The following is a 22,012-nucleotide window of genomic DNA, read 5'->3' as shown; positions in this document are numbered from 1 at the left end:
AATTACATGCTCTCTCTTCATCTGGTTTCTCTGGATTTCCTTCTTGGATCCGGGCTGCTAGTTCTTCTGCAAAGGAAAAGTGTCCCATTTTTTTCTGCATTGGAAAGTACATCACATTAACATTGGAAGGAATGCATCAACTCTTCTCTGTGCAAAGTAGTTGAAAAAAAGAGCCACTCACCGAGCTTGTCAGAACTTCTTCATTGCTTTCTTTCTCAGATTCATGAAACAAGTCAGAGTCATCATCTTCATCCTCATCACTGACCAGCTGCTGCTTCTACAAGAACATTGATCCACTAAGTATCATTAATACGTCTCTACAGGACTGCTACGGCTAAAATCAAAGTAACGAGGATATCAAAAATTGGGTCTTCAGGAGCAAGGAAGGAACAGCGATAAAAGGGGAAAAAGAAGAGATGCGAGAAATTGGAGAGAGGGAAAACACAAGGCAAGAAACGAAATGAAAATTTAGTGAGGGAATTTTAGTGTTTAAGGCCTTGGCATAAGTTAAGGTGACATGTAGCAATGGTTGATTAAAATAAGAGTCAAAAAGCTCACTATTGGATAAACTCCAGCATCCTGAAGGGCTGTTGATGAGGCTATAGAAGCAGAAAGGGATAATGGCACGAAATAAACTGGGCAAAAATTTTAAATAAAGATGTCTATGGAGTACTTAAATGATCATCATCCAATCTGGTAGCGATATTGGAAAGCAATCTATGACTGCATGATCTTGCAGAAAATGATTCTTCACCTTTCTCCAGAGGCAGAAAGCAAGAGACCTGCCAGTATGACCCACCTACAATCTGAAGTTTGAAGCACATTGTACGATCTGCTAAAATCCCAGTGCACCACCTCATGCCCAGTTAATCCATGACAGGGGACCTCCTTCTCACAGACAGAGACGCAACTAAGTGCAGGATCATGTTTGAACAAATGTTTGATCAGCTTTGAATATCTTCATGCAGTTACAAGCAAATTAATCAAAAGTAAGAATTGCAGCAGAGGGATTTACAAAATAGGTACAAGCAATTGATAACCAAACCTACTTACTGGGACGGACTTTGGCAGCTTCTCTTCATCCTCCTCACTTTCAAAGTCATCCTCTGACTCCTATCATTACAAACAAGCATGTGACCACATATTTGACCATCACGCATATAACCTTCAGCAATTGCATCTTTTAACTGTTCTACAATACTTCATCTACTGATGAAGAATTCTTCATCAATATTTCAATAATTCGGTTACAAGTGCAGCGTTTCAATCCAAGTAGAAACAGCTGAATTCAGATCATCTCAGCTTTGGTTGAGACTAGATGCTGGTGAATTTATCTAATGAAGTGGGACAGCGAAGTCCAGAGGCCATGCTGAGTGGGAGAGGTAAGAAAGGGGAAGAAGATACAAGCAAAAACATCCCAACTGTTTTGCAAATCGTGGCATGGCCAGGACAAATATCTGAGTTAGTATGTTTCTGTAAGTCTCCCATGCAACTAGACAGTAAAAGTTGAAATGAACATCTTTTGCTCTATTTGCAGCAGGGAACCAAGACAGAGACAGCGTCACAGCTGTAACACGACAACAGAAAACTACAACATATCTAACCCTCAGTATATCAGTAATTAATTACTTTTCAACAAACCTCTTCTTTTTCTCTCTCCTCTTCACTCTCAACAATGCTGCCACGTTCACTGTCTACAGATTCTGCACAAAACAGAAAAACATTAGGAAATCGTGCAGCAAGGACAATGAAATATGCAAATATATTGAAAAGGATGGCAATAATTACTGTCTTGAAAGGGTTCTAGGACACAATATCTCATGATGGAAGTGGTTGAAGCAATACATTATTTTCTATAACCAATTTCCAATTCCCCCAGGTGAGGACTCTTCCACCCCAAAGCCATTTCCTTAACTGTTTGAAGGTATGCGTCCTCAATGTGAGAAGGACCACACAGACCAAAAAATGTGGTCTCACTGATAACATTTTCAGAGTGAACCTTTGCTTTCAGCCACTCAGTACAACAAACAAAAGATGCAAATATGGGAAATAACTTTAGAAAAAGTCGAAAATGCTGAAACTACACATCAGTTCAAGCAGCACATGGCTAAAGAAATATTGTCAGTTCAGGTCAATGGCCTTCCATCAGAAGTAACTGCAGTTCAAGTTGAGCCAGATGCCCATGTGTCTGGCACTGCCCAAATTATTTCATGTTGTTAACTGACAGCAAAGATTTACATTAGCCATCTGGTCAAAGCAGCATATTTATTTATTTAGATAGACAGATACTTTATTGATCCCAAAGGAAATTACAGTGTCACAGTGGCACTACAAGTGCACAGATATAAATATTGGAACGGAAGTAGAAAGAATAAAAAATAACTTACCACAAACAGTCTAGCAGGAGGGGGTCATCACTTCCCCAGCTGGAGGCTGACTCATTATAGAGCCTAATGGCAGAGGGTAAGAATGACCTTATGGTGCTCACTGGAGCACCACAGTCATCTTAGTCTAGTACTGAAGGTGTTCCTCTGTTCAGCCAAGGTGACATACAGAGGGTGAGAAATATTGTCCAGAATTGCCAGGGTTTTCCATAGGGTCCTTTGTTCTACCAGTCTCCAGCGCATCCAGTTTGACTCCTATAACAGAGCCAGCCTTTCTAATCAGTTTAGAGAGCCTGTTGGCATCACCCATGTTGATGCCATTGCCCCAGCACATCACTGTATAGAAGACCGTACTGACCAGAGACAGCACAAAATAAGGCCATTCTGCCCAGCAACCTCCGATTCAGTACTAGTCTAATCACAGGACAATTTACAATGACCAATTAACCTACTAACTGGCACATCTTTGCACTGTGGGAGGACCCAATGAAAACCCAAGTATTCGGGGGAAGAACTTACAAACTCCTTGCAGATGACATCAGAATTGAACTCCTAATTCTGACACCGAGCTGTAATAGCATCACAATAACAGCTATGCTACCGGATTTGACTCTGATGAGCAGAGTATTCTTTCGGACAATGTTCACCAGCCTTAGGCTCACTATAGTCGATGTCTATATTTACAATTTTTTAAACTGACTTGTTATTTCTGGGTTAATTAATAGAACAGATCACTTCATTACCACCATTGACCATTTATTACCTTCACTGGAAAGATCCCCCAGGCCAACATCATCCTCCTTCATGAACTGCGAAGACCCAATGATGTATGGCAGAGGCCTATCTACATACAGATCCTGCAATTAGCACAAAGATAAAGATTAAATGTAGTTGCTACAATACACTTGAATATAAACTATCTGTCTCATTCTTTCCTTAAGCACAACCATGTTAAGAAGCCATGCGGCTGAGGGACAATCAAATCATATACAGTGGGTTCCAGTTAATTAAGACACATCGGGACCGGTAAGCTTTGGCCCAATTAAACAGCTGCCCCAAATAGCCGAACTTTCATGGAAAGAGCTAAAGTATTTAAAAAACACAAACTATCATTTAACTGAGTAACAAATTGCACATTTAAGTTAAATACAGAACAAATTAGAACACTATCAATATTACTGCAATACTAATGTATTAGTTTGTAATGGTTATCAACGGAGAAGCTCCAGTTAGATGCTGCATGTACTTTTGATTGACTGTAAATGAACAAACTCAGCACACACACCTAATGCAGATAATGGAAAGCTATCATTGTCTTCCTCCATAAAGTAGCGTCGTAATCCAACAACACATTTCCTGTAGTCATTAGCTCAAGTGAAGTTGTGTCATCTTCATCACTTTCCTCATCCTCGTGTTCCCAGCCTTGGTGTTTGGATACAATGCTTTCGATGATTATGTCCTCCAAATCTTCATTTTCATTGTAACATTCACGATTGGTGATACCTTCAAATTCTTCATAGTTCCTCAGTTGTTGAAATCATGAAATCGTTTCATTTTCACTCCCAGCTGTTTCTGACATTGCCAAGCCTGAATACTTGAAACTGCAGTGAGCAAGACATTTCTGAATTCTTTTTCCTCGCCAACTGTCACTGACAAACTGTACTATCTGTAAAAGGTTAACCCTTGGCACTGACTTCCTTGACTGTTGAAGACATCAGTACATTTTCTTCAACTACTTTGAGTACATAGTTCACCAACTTTCCACAATACATCTCACTTTTTTTTTGATTCCCATATCCATTGGGGGCACCAAGGATGTTGTATTAGTAGGCATAAAATCTAGTTAGCTATTTCTCAAAAATGCTACATTAGGGTGGGCTGCATAATTGTCAACTATCCTTTTTTGCCCCTTCAAGCATTGAAAACGCTTTTCCAAATAATCAATTTATTTTTATCAGTTCCTGAAACATTTGAACATTACAGTTTTTCGATCCACTGCTCTCTATGATCCTCAGCATTGTGTGTTTGTAGCAAAGGGAACCATCCAGCATGGCGTGATAAAAAAGGCATGTTTCATCGGCGTTGAAGATATCATCTGTACAAAATTGTGGAAGCCAGGGGATTTTGTAGATTTCCATGTTTCTGCACTTACAGCATCAGCACTACCTTTCTCACCGAGTGTGATTTCTTGAATTTAATGTGGTGACTACATCTCCATCAAAACAACCATCTGTAGCTTTAAAAGCTTTGTGACACAGCTTCTTAGCAAGCTTCCTCTGACTAGTTCTTTTGTTTTTTTAACATTGGTCCTTTGGCATGCACACTTCGTTCAGTTACAATGGAAAACCATAGAATGAGGGCCTCTTCAAAATCTCAGTACTTACCTAGATGTTTTTGTTTTTGAGATGTTCCGCGTTCTCCTTCACGTAATGCCCATTCTTCTCAGTTTTCTTGCTGATGTATCCAATGTGCAATAATAGATTTCAGTACTCCAGTTCCTCTGCCAGCTGACGATGAATGGTGTTAGGCAGACGGCTTTTAATTTGGTCTAGTAAGGTAACTTTTTTCAGCTAGTATCAAATATTTTTGTGGCACCGTTGCAAGGGTCTCAATTTTTTCTTTTTAAAAAAACAAAATTATCAGCAATCATGCCTTTTGAATTGGCATCCGTCAGCCCAAATGGATAACATAACACGAGCACACACAACTGACACAAATATTCACTCCAAGCATGGTGTAGTTTCTAACAGCCATGCAAGAGAATGTGACTGACAGCTTCCGGTCCCAATTTATCAACATAGTGTCCCAAATAAATAGGGCTATTTTCTCGATTAGTTTGTGTTCTTTAAGAGTTGTCTCAAATAAATGAGGTTATTTTCTCAATTAGTCTGTTTTTTTTTAAAGAGTTGTCCCAATTAAATGAGGCTATTTTCTCGATTAGTTTGTGTTCTTTAAGGGTTGTTCCAAATAATCGGCTGCCCCAATTAACTGGAATCCACTAATTATAAACCTCAATCTAGACATACTCCAATGCAATAAAGAGGGAGTGCTACATTATCAAAGGCATCGACAATTAGATCAAAACTTCAAGTGTGTCATCTGCCAATGCATGTGAAGATTAGTTAATCCATAATTACCCTGTGCCCTGGGCAATTTATTCCTCTGCCAACAACACTAAAACAGATTTTATGGTTTTCAGATGACTATTTTTAAGTTTACTGCTGGTTTTATTTTTAGCACAGTGATAACTCCTCAGAAACATTCCAATAATGTACAAGCACAAATGGGCATCCTGAAATCACGTGCAATGATTTACGAACACAAGTTCCTTTGTGAGATGATGGAAGTGAAATGTGGTGGCAACAGCTCTGACGTACTTGTTTCCATGGAGACAGTAAATGATGGCACATTAACACCAAAAGGGTACAAGTGGTAGATACACAGCATTAAAAAAAAATGGCTCAGTGCCTAGAACCTTCAAGCATTATAATTGTCAGCAGTGGGATATAATGTTCTTCATTTGCATAGAGGAGTATAACTACAATAACACAAGTAGCTCAGCATCAGCAGTGAGGAAGTTCCTGGTGCCTCAGGTCACTTGTACAACCAAGCTGCAGCACCCACGATTCAGTGAACTTCTGCATTATTTTCCCTTCAGCCAGCTACGCAGTATTCTAACATACCCTAAAAACAACAGCCCCACACTGACTGCAGCCTTCCAGTGTCACTTAAAGCTAATAAATGCAAGAACTGTTCTTTGACCCAAAAACAAATCATCAAGGACTATGTTCCCCTTTTGAGAAGGCCTAACTGGTACAGGGAAATGTCAAAGACCTGTAATCAGAGGTAGATAAAGTAGATAGCTCACCAATAGTTATTATTTTCCACTCCTTCACCCCACAGCCATTTGGAAACATTTAAAACTATCAGATTCTAATGCCCCGTTCTCAATTTAGTGTTATTGATAATGCTTGTCTGAAATTCTAGTGAATAACTTATAACATCAAAACCAGTTTGTAGCCTATGTAGGAACTTTTAAAAGGAAATCAGGTACATACTTGCAAAAGTGTGTTAAGAAATTAGACTAATTGGGTAACTCTTTCAAAGAACCAAACCAGGTACAAGGGCCCATTTTGTGCCATCAAAATTTAGGCTTCTATTATGGCACAACCAATTCCCAAACAATGCTGGCATCAGGCAAGAGTTTACCAGCACAGGAAGTGTACTGCCAACATGGAAAGTCAGCTTGACGTGGTGGTGACTTTATTCTCCCTTTTCCCCATCTTTATTCACCTTGGGTTCCAGCAGATGCTCCACTCTTTCAGTTGTTTCTTCATCTTCGGAATCAGAATTTCCTGCTTTAATATCCAGCTGTTCAAAGGCAGAATCCAAGACTTTCAGTCCATGCCGCACAGCTTCCTGCACCTTGGCAATCAGCTCTGCCTCCTTCTGCTCCCGCGTTTTCTCCTACAAAGAGTAAACATCAAAGCCAGAGCTTAAGTTCCGCAATGAACAATAATCGAAACCGTCCTTTAAGCCACCACACGAGCTAACTATACAACAGCTCTAAATACCAAATAACCTTGCACAACTGTAAACAGCAACTTCCAGAATTTTGCCAATGCCGTGTATGGGCATAGTGACAAGATAAATCAATTCATAGAATTGTTTTCGCAAGTGTTATTGTTGAACCTTTTAGTCAGCCCAAATGTGCAAATATCCCTTCAAGGGGACTAATGAAGAATAACAGCAGGTTGGAATAGGAAATCCATGTCTTAGCCCAAGTCCAGGGAGTCTAATGTTAATTGCAACAATTCTCTTCCATGCTGACTCAACGACCCAGCACAATTGTGGTAATCGATGCAGGAACAGGACACACACCAATAGTTCAAAGTAAAGCAGTACTAAATACTATTTTAGAAGCATTAATTTTTTTTGCATTAAGTTAAGGTTTCCTTTGATAAGTTGTTGTTACATACCACTTCGGCTGGTTTGTCTCCACTATCCGGTTTAACTGTCTCTTCCACATCTTCATCGTATACTCTCTGCAACAAGGACAGCCAGAATTTCAGATCGAACAGCAAGAGAAGAACAGAATAATACACTGTTTAATTCCGAATTCACAAGCCAAACACTGCTCATTGACAGCAGATAAACTTGTGCAGGTATAACAATGTTTTTCAGATTGGGTGAATAGGAGCTCCCTGGGTTACAGAAGACATGAATTTTAAAAAAAATTACACAAATTCTCCCAGACTCTGCTCTCTGGTAAAGTACTCGAATTTCGTCACCAGGAAACAATGCAGATATCACTGATAGAAAGAGCATGTGCCTTTCCAAACTCTCCTTCATGTAAGAACACACATTAAGAGCTCTGAGCCACCCCTCATAAGCACACTTTCTTTCATTAAACTGCTGACAGTTTACTCACTGACAAGCAGATCAGCTCCACCGTCACCCAATCCTGGCTGCGTTCTGGTGAACATGAGTCACAGATCACTTGCTGGTAACAATACCCATCAACTAACTCACTTCCCCAGTCTTGGCAAATCAGTTCCCATGGGCCATCAGCTAAACACTTCATGCAATTTTGGGAGCTGTTAGCTTCCGACTTACAAAAAAATTCTCAGGAACAGAACCTTACTTAACCTGGGTACCACCTGTACAAAGGAAATCAGAACATGCTTAAGTACAGACTGCAATCTGGGAAGCACCCAAGTTTAGTGTGCCAAGATACACCATGTTAAAAACACTACCCACAACTTGCAAACTCAGAAGCCAGTGAAGACAGGATGCTGACAGACAAGTTGACAAGTTCCCTGCCAGCTCCAGGAAACTATTTTCCTTACTGATTTCCAGTGCTATCAGCTCGAAGTTTACATATTCTCCTTGTGATTATTAGGGTTTTCACTGAGTGGACTGGTTTCCACCAACATCCCCATGACATGCTGGCAAGTTAAGGTGGTGCTTTAAGTTACCCCTTCGTGCAGGACGCTGACAAAAGAATTTAAATGATGACAATAGGCAAGAGAAACAGTTGTAGAGCTCCAGAGAAATAAGGATGGGTAATGGAAGGAATGGGGAGGCTGTGTCAGAAGCCAGTATGAATCCACTGGCTCAAATCCATCCTGCGTCATAATTAATAATGATACTTTATTGATGCCGAGTGGGAAATTCTTGTAACAGCACCAACATTTAAAAACACACTTAGCAGTATGCACACTTAATAAAGTACAGAATAATTTACACAATAATTTACCAATGTGCAAGAATAATGTAAGAAATGATAAAACAGACTATGTGTGTTCTCCTGTCGCACAGAGATGAACTGTTGTTTATGCTAATTGTACTTGGTAGGAAAGATTTTCTGTAATGATCCTTGTGAAAGCAGAGCTGAATGAGCCTGTTTGAAAAGCTACTCCGCTGCTTATTCAAAAACGCAAACAACAGGAATTCTGCAGATGCTGGAAATTCAAGCAACACACATAAAAGTTGCTGGTGAACGCAGCAGGCCAGGCAGCATCTCTAGGAAGAGGTGCAGTCAACATTTCAGGCCGAGTCCCTTCGTCAGGACTAACTGAAGGAAGAGTGAGTAAGGGATTTGAAAGTTGGAGGGGGAGGGGGAGATTTAAAATGATAGGAGAAGACAGGAGGGGGAGGGATGGAGCCAAGAGCTGGACAGGTGATAGGCAAAAGGGATACGATTGGATCATGGGACAGGAGGTCCGGGAAGAAAGACCAGGGAGGGGGACCCAGAGGATGGGCAAGGGGTATATTCAGAGGGACAGAGGGAGAAAAAGGAGAGTGAGAGAAAGAATGTGTGTATAAAAATAAGTAACAGATGGGGTACGAGGGGGAGGTGGGGCATTAGCGGAAGTTAGAGAAGTCGATGTTCATGCCATCGGGTTGGAGGCTACCCAGACGGAATATAAGGTGTTGTTCCTCCAACCTGAGCGTGGCTTCACCTTTACAGTAGAGGAGGCTGTACTACTCTACTGTAAAGATGAAGCCACACTCAGGTTGGAGGAACAACACCTTATATTCCGTCTGATGGCATGAACATCGACTTCTCTAACTTCCGCTAATGCCCCACCTCCCCCTCGTACCCCATCTGTTACTTATTTTTATACACACATTCTTTCTCTCACTCTCCTTTTTCTCCCTCTGTCCCTCTGAATATACCCCTTGCCCATCCTCTGGGTCCCCCCCCCCCGCCGTCTTTCTTCCCGGACCTCCTGTCCCATGATCTCTCGTAGCCCTTTTGCCTATCACCTGTCCAGCTCTTGGCTCCATCCCTCTCCCTCCTGTCTTCTCCTATCATTTTGGATCTCCCCCTCCCCCTCCCCCTCCAACTTTCAAATCCCTTACTCACTCTTCCTTCAGTTAGCCCTGACGAAGGGTCTCGGCCTGAAACGTCGACTGCACCTCTTCCTAGAGATGCTGCCTGGCCTGCTGCGTTCACCAGCAACTTTTATGTCTGCTGCTTATTCAGTAGGTCATGGACAGGATGTGCCAGAGTGTCCAAAATGAGTAACAGTTTGTGACCTCCTCCCCACCACCAACTCAAAAGAGTCTGGGTTATAGCCAAGGAGGGACCCAGCCTTTCTGGTATTTATTTAGTCTTTTTCCATCACCAGCACCAATGCTGCTCTCCTAACATAAAAACCACAAAGACGACTGCACTCACTACAACAGACTGGTACAAGATCTCCGAAATCCTGCTGCACACATTGAAGTATCTCAGGTTCCTTAGAAAATAAGAGTTGGTCATCCCCGTCTCGGAAGCAGCCTTGGGTGTTGGTTTTCCACTCAAGTCTGTTGTCAAGTATTTATACTTCTCCACTGCCACAACAACTTCTCCCAGAATGTATACAGGACTCGTCACAGTCCTCTTCCTTCAAAAATTAATCACCATCTCCCTGGTTTTGGCCACATTCAGGAGTGGGTGATTCCTCCTGCACCACTCCACAAACTTGTCTTCTGTACTCAGACTCCTGCCGTTCTCTGATACACCCCCCGCAGAGTCATCAGAGAACTTCCGCAAGTGACAAGACTCAGATTTGTATGAAAGTCTAAGGTGTACAGTGTGAACAGAAACAGAGACAGGACAGTCCCCTGTGGCATCCAATACCACTCACCACCATCTCAGACAGAGAACTACCCACCCATACAAACTGAGGTCTATCTGTCAGGTAGTCAGTAATCCAGGAGATAGCAGATTCGTCTACGCCCACCCTTTGCAGTTTCTTGCTCAGAAGTGGCTGGATTGTTTTGAAGGCATTGGAGAAATTTAAAAAATGTGATTCTCACAATGCTACCAACATCATCCAGCTGGGAGTGAGCTCTCTGCAATAGGTAGATGATGGCGTCATCCGCTTCCACATGAAGTTGGTAGGCAAACTGTAGAAGGTCCAGAGACGATCCCACCTGCGGTCCAAGAGAAGTCAGGACCAGGTTCTCCAACACCTTCATTACAAGACGTGAGGGCAACTTGTTTGCAATCGTTAAGCTCAGATGGAGTCGCCTTCTTGGATACGGGAACCAAGCAGGAAGTCTTCCATAGCACTGGTATCTTTTCCTGACTCAGACTCAAAGATGCTGCAAAATATCAGACAGCTGGCTCGCACAGGCCCTCAAACCCTGGTGCTGATACCATCCAGCCCAGCAGCCTGGCCTTGATGTAGTCTCTCCAGCTGTCTCTTAACCTGACCTGCCGCAACAGTCAAGCAGGGGAGGGTGGCCATCCCCATGGAGGCAGGATACTCCAAAGTTGGGGAGCTTAGAACACAAGCACTCACCACAGGGGAGAGAGAAGGCTTCAGGGGCAGGGAGAGTGTGTGGATTAGGCAAGTGAGGGAGGGGACAGCAGGAGGTTCCATGCGGAGCCTGTTGAAAAACAAGTTCAATTCGTTGGCCCTATCCAGGCAGCCCTTGATTTTCTGTTCCTTAACCTTGAAACCAGTGATTTGTTTCATGCCCGACCACATGTCGCTTACACTGTTCTGCTGGAGCCTGGACTCCAGCTTCCTCTTATAGGATTCTTTGCACCCCCTCAGCTTTACCCTCAATTCACTCTGTCCTCACCTCCGTAATTATCTATCTCCAGACCTGAAGGCTTTCTGTCATATTCAAAGTATGTACACAAACTCCGTGTTGGACTTGAAAAGATGGTTATGACACAAGGGACCCCCCTCCCCCATTCAGGGACTGTGGTCCTACAAGTGTCTATATCGTTATTTTCCATACCGCAAAGCTGTGTCACCAGTAAACATGTCCCCACAAGCTGAAAAACAAAATTGCATTTATTTACATTTTCCTCCTGCCTAAATTTCATAGACAGTATTTGAGAATTGTTGTCTTCCGCACTCTGGTTGATCTTTCATTGATCCTGTTACAGTTACTGTTCTATAGATTTGCTGAGTAGGCCCTCAGGAAAATGTATCGCGCATATGTACATACATATAAGTGACATATATGTACTTTGATAATAAAATTTACTCTGAACTTTGAATTCTGAAAGGGTGAACTTTGGTTAGCCGATCTGCAGTAACACACGGGCTGCCTATCTGTGAGCTGAGAAGTACAATGAATGGGCAGAATAGAATGTGCTGTATCCTGCTTCCAGCCTTCCTTCATATTAACATTCATCACCATGAGTGTAAACAAGAAGTAATTTCACCCAATGCCAGCTAGTTGCATAACCTGGAACGTCAGGAACTCTCCCAAACCCAAACTAACATGACGACGCCACCAGATTTATTGTTTATGTTAATCTTAACCAATATCAGGACTGAAAATTATTCTGACCTTACATCTTACAGCTGAGGATCTGCACTTTACAGGTACCAGGCTCTTGATTCTGAATAGGTTCAATAATGACACTGAGAAGCGAAAGATGTACATGCACCACACATCAAAGTTGCTGGTGAACGCAGCAGGCCAGGCAGCATCTCGAGGAAAAGGTGCAGTCGACGTTTGAGGCCGAGACCCTTCCTGACGAAGGGTCTCGGCCTCAAACGTCGACTGCACCTTTTCCTCGAGATGCTGCCTGGCCTGCTGCGTTCACCAGCAACTTTGATGTGTGTTGCTTGAATTTCCAGCATCTGCAGAATTCTTGTTGTTTGCGATGTACATGCATACTTGTATTGATCAGCCACTCGCTCTGAGGCAAAGGGTTAACAAAATTATGAGGGGAACAGACAAGGTAATCAGCAAGAATCTTTTTCCCATGGCAGGGACGTCTAAACAACAGAGAATATATACAAGGCTAGAAGATTCAAAAAATCCAAGCTAAGAATTCAGCAGTTAACATTATCACCTACATTTTCAATGAATTGGATATTGGACAGCATCAAAAAATCGTTGAAGACATTATGGAGACGGGAGTCTGTAGCCTTTGTGTGCTGGATCAAGTCGTCAAGCTGCTTCTCGATCTCATGTGTGCGAGACAGCATCCGCTGTGAGAAATCTTGCAGAAATAGAAGAAGCTGATGGCAAAAAAAAGACAATTTAAATCCAAACCATGCAAGAGAGAGACAAATTTCTGCTCATTACACCTCTGAGAAGGTTTGTCAATTCTCCACTGAAGAGTGAAATAGCCTCTACCATCCACTATTTTTCTTGTCTAAAGGTGAATGCACAAATGTCAACTCCTTACCGCCTGTCTGGTGAATGGCTTCCAGCAACAGCCAACCTCAGGAGTGCTTACTATGAATCTGCTGATGGAGAATGCACACAAGAAATTCTACAGAATCTGGAAATCTTCAGCAACAGGCATAAAATGCTGGAGGAACTCAGTGGGTCAGGAGTTTAGAATACATTACCTGCAAGGGTGACAGCAGCAGAAAGTCTGACAACATAGAGATGCATGTGAGTTGCCAAGGAATAAAGACTGCGGATCAAGTGCTGGTAAGTGAGATGAGTATTGATCAGCGGTCCCCAACCACCGGGCCGCAGAGCATGCGCTACTGGGCCGCGAGGAAACGATATGATTTGGCGATATGAGTCAGCTGTACCTTTCATCATTCCTTGTCACGGCCACTGTAGGGTCATTACGCATGCGAGGTCATTACCCGCGCATCATCCATGTCAGCGCGGGAAGGAGATCAACTCCTCCAGCTTGCAAATGAAGGCGGGCTGAGAAGTATGTTTGACATAACATCTCTGCTGGCATTCTGGATCAAAGTCAAGGCTGAATATCCTGAGATACCCACGAAAGCACTGAAAACGTTGCTTCCATTCCCACATATCTCTGCGATGAATATAACAAAAACTAAATTGCGGATTAGACTGGACATAAGGAACCCCTTTCAAGTATCACTGTCTCCCATCACCCCTCGATAGGACCGTCTTATTGCAGGGAAACAAGCCCAGGGCTCCCACTGATTCAGCGATATTGGTGCATTGCAATGATTTTATATGTTCATACGAGGAAAATATGCAGTGTGTTTACTATCCAAACGTTACTTAAAATGTTACGATGCTATTGACTTATATAACCATATAACAATTACAGCACAGAAACAGGCGATCTCTGCCCTTCTTGTCCGTGCTGAACGCTACTCTCACCTTGTCCCACCGACATGCACTCAGGCCATAACCCTTCATTACCTTCCTGTCCATATACCTATCCAATTTTTCTTTAAATGATAATATCAAACCTGTTTCTGACACTTCTACTGGAAGTTCGTTCAACACTTACTTCAAGCTCCCCTGTCCTCCCCTGATAATTGACTTATCGCTGTATTCATGCGAGGAAAATATGTGGTGTGTGTTTAATATTAAATTCGTTAGATAAACCCTTTTAGAAACGAAATTGAGTGTATTAGCCACTTATCACCGACATTCGGGTCGTGATTAATCCCTCCCCCCCCCGAACAGAATCGCCAAAATCGATTTGTAGAAAAATAATCGGCAGGTGCACGCATGCGCAAGTCAAACATGCGCACTGGTGCCCAAGCAAGGCTTCATGGTCATTGTAGTCTTTCTCTTGGTAAACACAACGTATTTGACTGCTACTCTTGTCCGTTGACAACTAAACCCCCCCCTCCCCTCCCCCGGTCGGCCGGTCCGCAGTGCAAAAAAGGTTGGAGACCCCTGGTGTAGATAGTACTTGATGGTGGGGCGAAACGTAGTGCGCTGAAGAGCCTGTTTCTCTGCTGTACGACTCTATACTGCCAAATTTTGTTTCAGATGCAAATTCTCCAGATGCAATGCCGTGACTGGATGTCACATCTGCAGCTTATTAGCATGAATTACACATAAGCAATAATAATCACTATGCATTCATTAGCAGAAGCATCTCGATAAGTACATTGAAGATTATGGGTCAAGAGGTGGAAGGTGAGATTAATGCAGATGGGTGACGCCTGTACCTACCCCAGCATCTGCGCCAAGTGACCAGTTCCCACTGGCTTTATGGATCTCTTCCAAAGTCCAAGGCCGCTCCCAGATAGGCTCTGTCTCACAGCTATTCTCTCCAGGAGCGCCATTCACAGTTACTGAGGCCCCATTCATCTATGATAAAAATGCAAACCAATTAACATTGCATACACAGGAATGGAGGAGACAGCAAAACAACATGTGACAACATGGCGATTAGATTCTGCTGAACTCACAATGCAGCCATTTGTCTCATAAATTAGACAGACTCCCTGACCTGCCTTAATCATATAAAAAGAACTTTATTTGTTCCATGTAAATCGAAACATGCAGTGAAATGCGTTGTTTGCATCAAATCCAATTAGTGAGGATTGAAAGTGTTGCCACAAGACAACTCCACCATGACAGTCCCAAGTCCAACTGCGAGGAGGAGGAGATTTGAGCACAGGACTGGCAACCCCATCACATGCAAACCAAGAGCTACGAGAACTCCAAAGACCCCATCCCTGAGAGAGAAAGGATCTTTGCCTCGACGACACAAGCAGTCGTGTGGTGAAAGAGGAAGCCACAGCGCCGATCAACCTATCAGCCCAGGACAGGGGACTCTGGCCAGCCGCTGTTGCGGCCTCCGCCCCAGCAGGAGCAATGGGCTGAAGAAGAATCACAGGACAATGACAATGAACCTACTAACTGGTACTTCCTTGGAGCACGGGAAGAAACCAGATCAGCAGGAGGAAACCCAAACGGTTCACAGGGAGAACATACAAGTGGCACTGGAATTGATCTCTGAACACTGGAATGCCACAAGTTTTAATAGCGTCGCATCAACCACTAGGGTACCATATATGATGACATGTATGTATTTTAATAAACTGTACTTTTGAACTTCACATTTCAAGACGTGACTTAATAGCAATGAGAAAATAAAACACTTCCCCATTTTGTACTAGAATATTCTAGTGTAACAAAGTCAGTGTGTTTTATTTGATGTGTCCCGTGAAACAATTAAAGGTGTCAATAAGTCATAACATAATATGTGATTATCATTAGGTGGTTGGGGCGTCGCTATTAAAACTTGTGGCATTCCAGTGTTCAGAGATCAATTCCAGTGCCACTTGTCATCATGTACTACTGAGATTAGTTTGCTTGTGGGCATTCACAATAAATGCACAATAGGATCAATGAAAAACTACATACAGAAAGGACAAAACACCAATGTGCAAAGAACACCAAATTGCACAAATATAAAAAGAAAACAATAAGAAAAATAAATAATATTAAGCAGAGTCTTTGGAAGTGTGTCCACAGGTTGTGAAATCAGTTTACAGTTGGTGTGAGTGAAGTTATCCATTCTGGTTCTAGTTCTGGAACACATATTTGCATGCATGAGTGAGTAAGGCCTACGGATTTCCATGCAGCAAAAGCAAAAAGTGGTACCTGTCAAATTCATTAAAATCAAAATAGTTTTGTAAATGCATAAAATATTAACTTAGAAACTCTCCAAGATGCCTGAGGTTCAGCCTGCAATATAATTAATTTCTGACTGCAGGCGAACTTGAATGCATGAGTAAGGAAGCCTTATTGCAATTGCATAGTGTCTGGCTGGGATTGCAACTGAAACAATGGTGAAGATTTGATCTCCATTTCTAAATAAATGGATTCACTTATCATATAGGGAGTATAAGAGGGGTTCACCAAACTGGTGTCAGGGATGGATGGTTTGTCAAACAAAGTGAGTGATTACACTGGATCTACCTTCTCTAAAGTTCAATAGAATGAGAGATTTCATCAAAACTTACCATATTGTTTGAGTGCTCAACAGGCTGATTACAGGGAGCTTGATTCCTCTGAGACCAAGGGCACAGCTTCAGAACAAGGGATAATAACTTCGGACTGAAGCAAGGAGACTTTTTCACTGACAAGAAAGAGATATTTTGAAATTCCATCCCCCCCACCTTTCATCCTAGAGACACGGAAGCTCAGTTGCTGCATTCAAAAGAGGGAGCTAGATCTTTAAAAATTAAGGTCAATGTGGTTAGAAATGGAAAATTGCACTGAGATGGAGAAGCAGACATGATCTTAGTGAATAGCAGAGAGTGGGATCGATCAGCCAGAGGGCCCACTCATTTTCATATGCAAAAGGATTGACCGACCGTGCACACTGGGCTCTGAGAAATAAATTGCAGTGTTTCCAATATGGAAAAACAACCTATCATTTTATTTAACTACAACCATTGATTTAGGTCCACACTGTATGGGAACAGAGGATCCAAAAATTTATCAAGGCAGTTTTAAAATAGAGTGTATCAGTTTTGGATCAGAATGGCCAGTTGTGAGACGAGGAAAATCTAGATACACCCAGAAAGAGTGAAGTTTACAAAGGCTACAAGATGAGAGGAGTTAGGGCCACAGCTGGATAAAAGAAAATAAAACTAAGGATAAAATGTTAGAAATCATTTTAATTCTTCCAAGAAATAATGAACTTCAAATATTTGGTTTGTTAAAGCTCTCACTAGTCTGAATGAAACCCTCCCAGTCCTAATTTACATATTTTTGTTGATCTTCTGCATCCATATGGACTGGTACCATGACCTTTGCCACTGTCCATCGTCCAATCTATGACTAGCAGATGGTATTTTCCCCTCCAGAATAAACACACTTCTACAAAATAACGGGTTAGGTAGAAGCAGTGGCTATATGAGGCACGGAATAGAAGTAGCACAGAATCTTGAGAGTGGCGTAAAATCCTTCACTGAAATGACAATGCAAAACTAAAGTACTGACTACAGGAAGAGGAAACTGGAGATCTCTGAGCCAGTTCTGAGGGTGGAGAGGTCAGAAACTTTAAACTCCTTGGTGTTACCATTTCAGAGGATCTGTCCTGCACCGGCATGCAAGTAGCATTGCAAAGGTGGCATAACAGTGACTCTTTCTTAAAAAATTGTGCAGAATCGACATGCCATCTAAAACTTTCACAACCTTCACAATGGAGGGTATACTGACCGAATGCATCACAGCCTGGCATGGAAACACCAAGCACGTGAATGAAAAGCCTATAAAAAGTAGCCCAGTCTGTCACAGAAAAAGCCCTTCCCACCACTGAGTACATCTACAAGGAGCACTACTGCAGGAAAGCAGCATCCATCATCATGGACTCTCACCAACCAAGCCATGCACTCTTCTCGCGGCTGCGATCAGGAAAGAAGTACAAGAACCTCAGGACCCACACCACCCGGTTCAGGAACATTTACTACCCCTCAACCATCAGGCTCTTGAACCAGAATGGACTTCACTCACCCCAACTGTAAACTGATTCCACAACCTATGGACACGCTTTCAAAGACTCTGCATAATATTATTTTTCTTATTGTTTTCTTTTTATATTTGTGCAATTTGGTGTCCTTTGCACGTTGGTGCTTTGTCCTTTTTATGTGTAGTTTTTCATTGATTCTATTCTGCATCTATTGTGAATGCCCACAAGCAAACTAATTTCAGGGTAGTATATGATGACATGTATGTATTTTAACAAATTATACTTTTAAACTTTGAACTTCACATCACATTTCAAGTTGTGACTTACCAGCAATGAGGAAATAAAACACTTCCCCATTTTGTGCAACAAGTCAGCTTTGAGAAAACACAAGTCGCCAGCGAGTCGCAGTGCTGGACATTACTTTTCCTTTGCCTCATCAACTGTACTTGTTGCAGTAGTGAAACAAACTGAGAAGCCAGGGCTTACTTTACAGTTGATCCTGTCGGGAGTTAACATGGCTCATCTTAAAATACAATGAATCCAAAATATAGGGGAACAATATTTCATCGAGCAGCTCACTCTGTTTCACCAGCTCTTAAGGAAATCAGTAGGAATAGTAGATCCATTCCAATATAGCTTCCAGAAAATTCCAGTATAATGCTATAATTACATAAACAAGGATCAACTTTGGCAGAACAGTGACTTCCTGATCCATGCGCACTCAAACCTCATCTCCATTGAGAAATTTCTTCATATTACATTCAAATCCAATAAGTAGTCCAGTAAACCCAAGGATAATCTCCACCAACTCGTTTTTTTGTGACAATATTGTTGAGCCCCTCTGAATTCGACACAACTAGGTTAAGATGGAATACCGGTGCCGTTATACAATGCCATACAAGCACACCGATGACAGGAAGAACAAAGATCCAGTACCAACTTACCAGGAGAAACCCACCCTCTTAAAACCCCAGGACACCCAGTTGGCCCTCGCCCCTAAAATCCAGGCAAATGGACCTTGCCTTGCAACCAAATCCCAACCAAGACTCCCTCCCACACAGCATCGCTCCCCAAACTTGGCACAATACACAGAGGCTGTACACCCTCAAACCCAATATACAGGACATCCGGGTTCCTCACACAGTATACCCGCCCGTCCCACACCCAGGTTCTCGCGGCCGCCCACCCGACCCGGGCGCTTCGAACATCGCGGCTTCCCTCCCAGTACCGCTCTTCTACACCCAGGCTTCCTCCGCCCCCTTTACACCCGAGTTCATCTCCTCTGACCCCTCTGCATAGTTCAGCCGGACCCAGCCGCTACAACATTCCGGCTGCCCAAGTCCTGCCCTTCTACACCCGGGCTCACCCCCTCTGACCCTCCCGCACTTCGGCCGAATCCAGCTCCCTATGCCAGGGGTCCCGCCCCCTGCACCTTCAAGGCCCCGCTGAATTGTCCGCACACCTGCCCCGATCAGCAACCCAGGAAGCGGGTCTCCCAGACCGAAGCCTGCGGTCAGGACGCAGCCGGCTTGGAGCAACCAACCTGGTATCAGGCCATTACACTACTACTACGACGACAGCACCCAAGCAAACCCCGCCGCGGGCAAAACTTACCCTCAGGCTCCGCTCCTCAACGCCGCCGCATCTGATCGAGCACGTGACCGTCACGTGATCTCTACTTGGGGGCGTGTCTTCCTCTGGCCCCGCCCCTCCGCGGAAATGGTGAGTGTTTGTTTCTATCTGCGCAGCAGCGGGCGCCCTGCTCAGTGTATTTACACAGCGCCCGGTCTGACTTCCGGGGTGCTGCTGCTGTTGTAGTCCAGGACCTCTACAGTCTGGTGCGATAATTCCGGCAGCTTTTATTTCCAGCAACATAATACAGCACAGAAACAGGCCATTCGGCCCAACTGGACCGTGCCGACTACACCGCCCTCCTTGCTAGTTCCAGTAGCCCGCATTCGGCCCACAACTCTCCAAGCCCTCCCTTCTATGTACCTATCCAAAAATCTCTGAAAAGTTGCAATTGTGCCTGCCTCGATCATTCCTTCTGGCTGCTCATTCCAGGTCATCACTAACCTCTGTAAAGAGTTCGTGTTAATGCCAGAAGTTGCTGGGTATTTGCACATTCCAAGGGTTGCACCAGTCACGCCGATGGCAATAGAATTCACTCGTCATCTGCAGTAGCAAGCAACTTGCTGGAGGAACTCAAGGGGTCGAGAAGCATCTGCGGAGCAAAGGAATTGTCGATATTTCGGGTCGAAAGTTTGCATGATCGGGCTTGTCACTGAACGATGGCAATAGTAAACTTTCTACATTAGCTCATTGTGCGGATTGGCATCTTTATAAAATATATATTTAGATTCTCTTTCCGCGGCTATAGCCTGGCCTGTTGAGCATTGTTTGGAAAGACGAACTTGTCAAAGTTCTTGGTTCAATTCCAAAGGCGCGTCATTGATCCGGAACATTGATTGGTTCCTCTTTCCACTGCTGTTGCTTGATTGGTTGATTTTCTGACGCATGTCTGATTTAATACAGTGTCTGTAATCTTGTCAAACCTTGCAAAATGTGCTTCTTCTTCTGTTACCCTCTGGAATGGAGATTTAAAACACAGTTGTTATGGTGGATGAATAATGAATATGGATTCATAAATATAAGAATCTGGATAATAAAGATACTGTACCTATGACTGATTCCTATTTATTGACTATAGATCCATCTTCAACGCTATAGTTTGAAGCAAATTCCTTGGACTAGGGCTCAGCACCTCCCACTGCAATGCAGAATTAGAATCAGGTTTATTATCATTGACAAATGTCATGAAATGTGTTGTTTTTGTGGCAGCAGTACAGTGTAAGAATAACAATTACGATAGATTACAAAAATAAATAAATTTGTAATGCTGCCGCAAAAACAACAAATTTCATAACATAAACAACAGGAATTCTGCAGATGCTGGAAATTCAAGCAACATACATCAAAGTTGCTGGTGAACGCAGCAGGCCAAGCAGCATCTATAGGAAGAGGCGCAGTCGACGTTTCAGGCCGAGACCCTTCGTCAGGACTAACTGAAGGAAGAGTGAGTAAGGGATTTGAAAGCTGGAGGGGGAGGGGGAGATGCAAAATGATAGGAGAAGACAGGAGGGGGAGGGATAGAGCCGAGAGCTGGACAGGTGATAGGCAAAAGGGGATACGAGAGGATCATGGGACAGGAGGCCTAGGGAGAAAGACGGGCGGGGGTGACCCAGAGGATGGGCAAGAGGTATATTCAGAGGGACAGAGGGAGAAAAAGGAGAGTGAGAGAAAGAATGTGTGCATAAAAAGGAGTAACAGCTGGGGTACGAGGGGGAGGTGGGGCCTAGCGGAAGTTAGAGAAGTCAATGTTCATGCCATCAGGTTGGAGGCTACCCAGACGGAATATAAGGTGTTGTTCCTCCAACCTGAGTGTGGCTTCATCTTTACAGTAGAGGAGGCCGTGGATAGACATGTCAGAATGGGAATGGGATGTGGAATTAAAATGTGTGGCCACTGGGAGATCCTGCTTTCTCTGGCGGACAGAGCGTAGATGTTCAGCAAAGCGGTCTCCCAGTCTGCGTCGGGTCTCACCAATATATAAAAGGCCACATCGGGAGCACCGGACGCAGTATATCACCCCAGTCGACTCACAGGTGAAGTGATGCCTCACCTGGAAGGACTGTTTGGGGCCCTGAATGGTGGTAAGGGAGGAAGTGTAAGGGCATGTGTAGCACTTGTTCCGCTTACACGGATAAGTGCCAGGAGGGAGATCAGTGGGGAGGGATGGGGGGGACGAATGGACAAGGGAGTTGTGTAGGGAGCGATCCCTGCGGAATGCAGAGGGGGGGGGGAGGGAAAGATGTGCTTAGTGGTGGGATCCCGTTGGAGGTGGCGGAAGTTACGGAAAATAATATGTTGGACCCGGAGGCTGGTGGGGTGGTAGGTGAGGACCAGGGGAACCCTATTCCTAGTGGGGTGGTGG

The 22,012-nt window shown here is 43.5% G+C and overlaps 1 protein-coding gene across 7 annotated transcripts in view; it reads right to left on the bottom strand.

Annotated features, from left to right (window-relative positions):
* washc2c (WASH complex subunit 2C) overlaps positions 1 to 20,644 on the bottom strand; it is a 69,630-nt gene extending 48,986 nt beyond the window's left edge. For 3 of the 7 annotated variants that reach the window (XM_063070738.1, XM_063070741.1, XM_063070740.1), the window contains exons 1-10: positions 19,633 to 20,085; positions 14,763 to 14,900; positions 12,707 to 12,871; positions 7,364 to 7,429; positions 6,678 to 6,851; positions 3,148 to 3,241; positions 1,642 to 1,703; positions 1,054 to 1,113; positions 182 to 277; positions 7 to 94 (exon numbers count right to left, since the gene is read on the bottom strand). In XM_063070738.1, the coding sequence (XP_062926808.1) occupies positions 7 to 94; positions 182 to 277; positions 1,054 to 1,113; positions 1,642 to 1,703; positions 3,148 to 3,241; positions 6,678 to 6,851; positions 7,364 to 7,429; positions 12,707 to 12,871; positions 14,763 to 14,900; positions 19,633 to 19,893 (1,204 nt within the window). In that variant the 5' untranslated portion in view covers positions 19,894 to 20,085. The other 4 variants (XM_063070745.1, XM_063070739.1, XM_063070746.1 and 1 more) reach the window with 4 other exon arrangements.
* Between the last annotated feature and the right edge of the window lie 1,368 nt (positions 20,645 to 22,012).

Source organism: Mobula hypostoma, chromosome 18, assembly GCF_963921235.1.
Source record: "Mobula hypostoma chromosome 18, sMobHyp1.1, whole genome shotgun sequence".
Classification (NCBI taxonomy): Eukaryota; Metazoa; Chordata; class Chondrichthyes; order Myliobatiformes; family Myliobatidae; genus Mobula; species Mobula hypostoma.
Note: the sequence above shows the minus strand (reverse complement) of the source record. Positions and strands in the feature narration are given on the sequence as shown.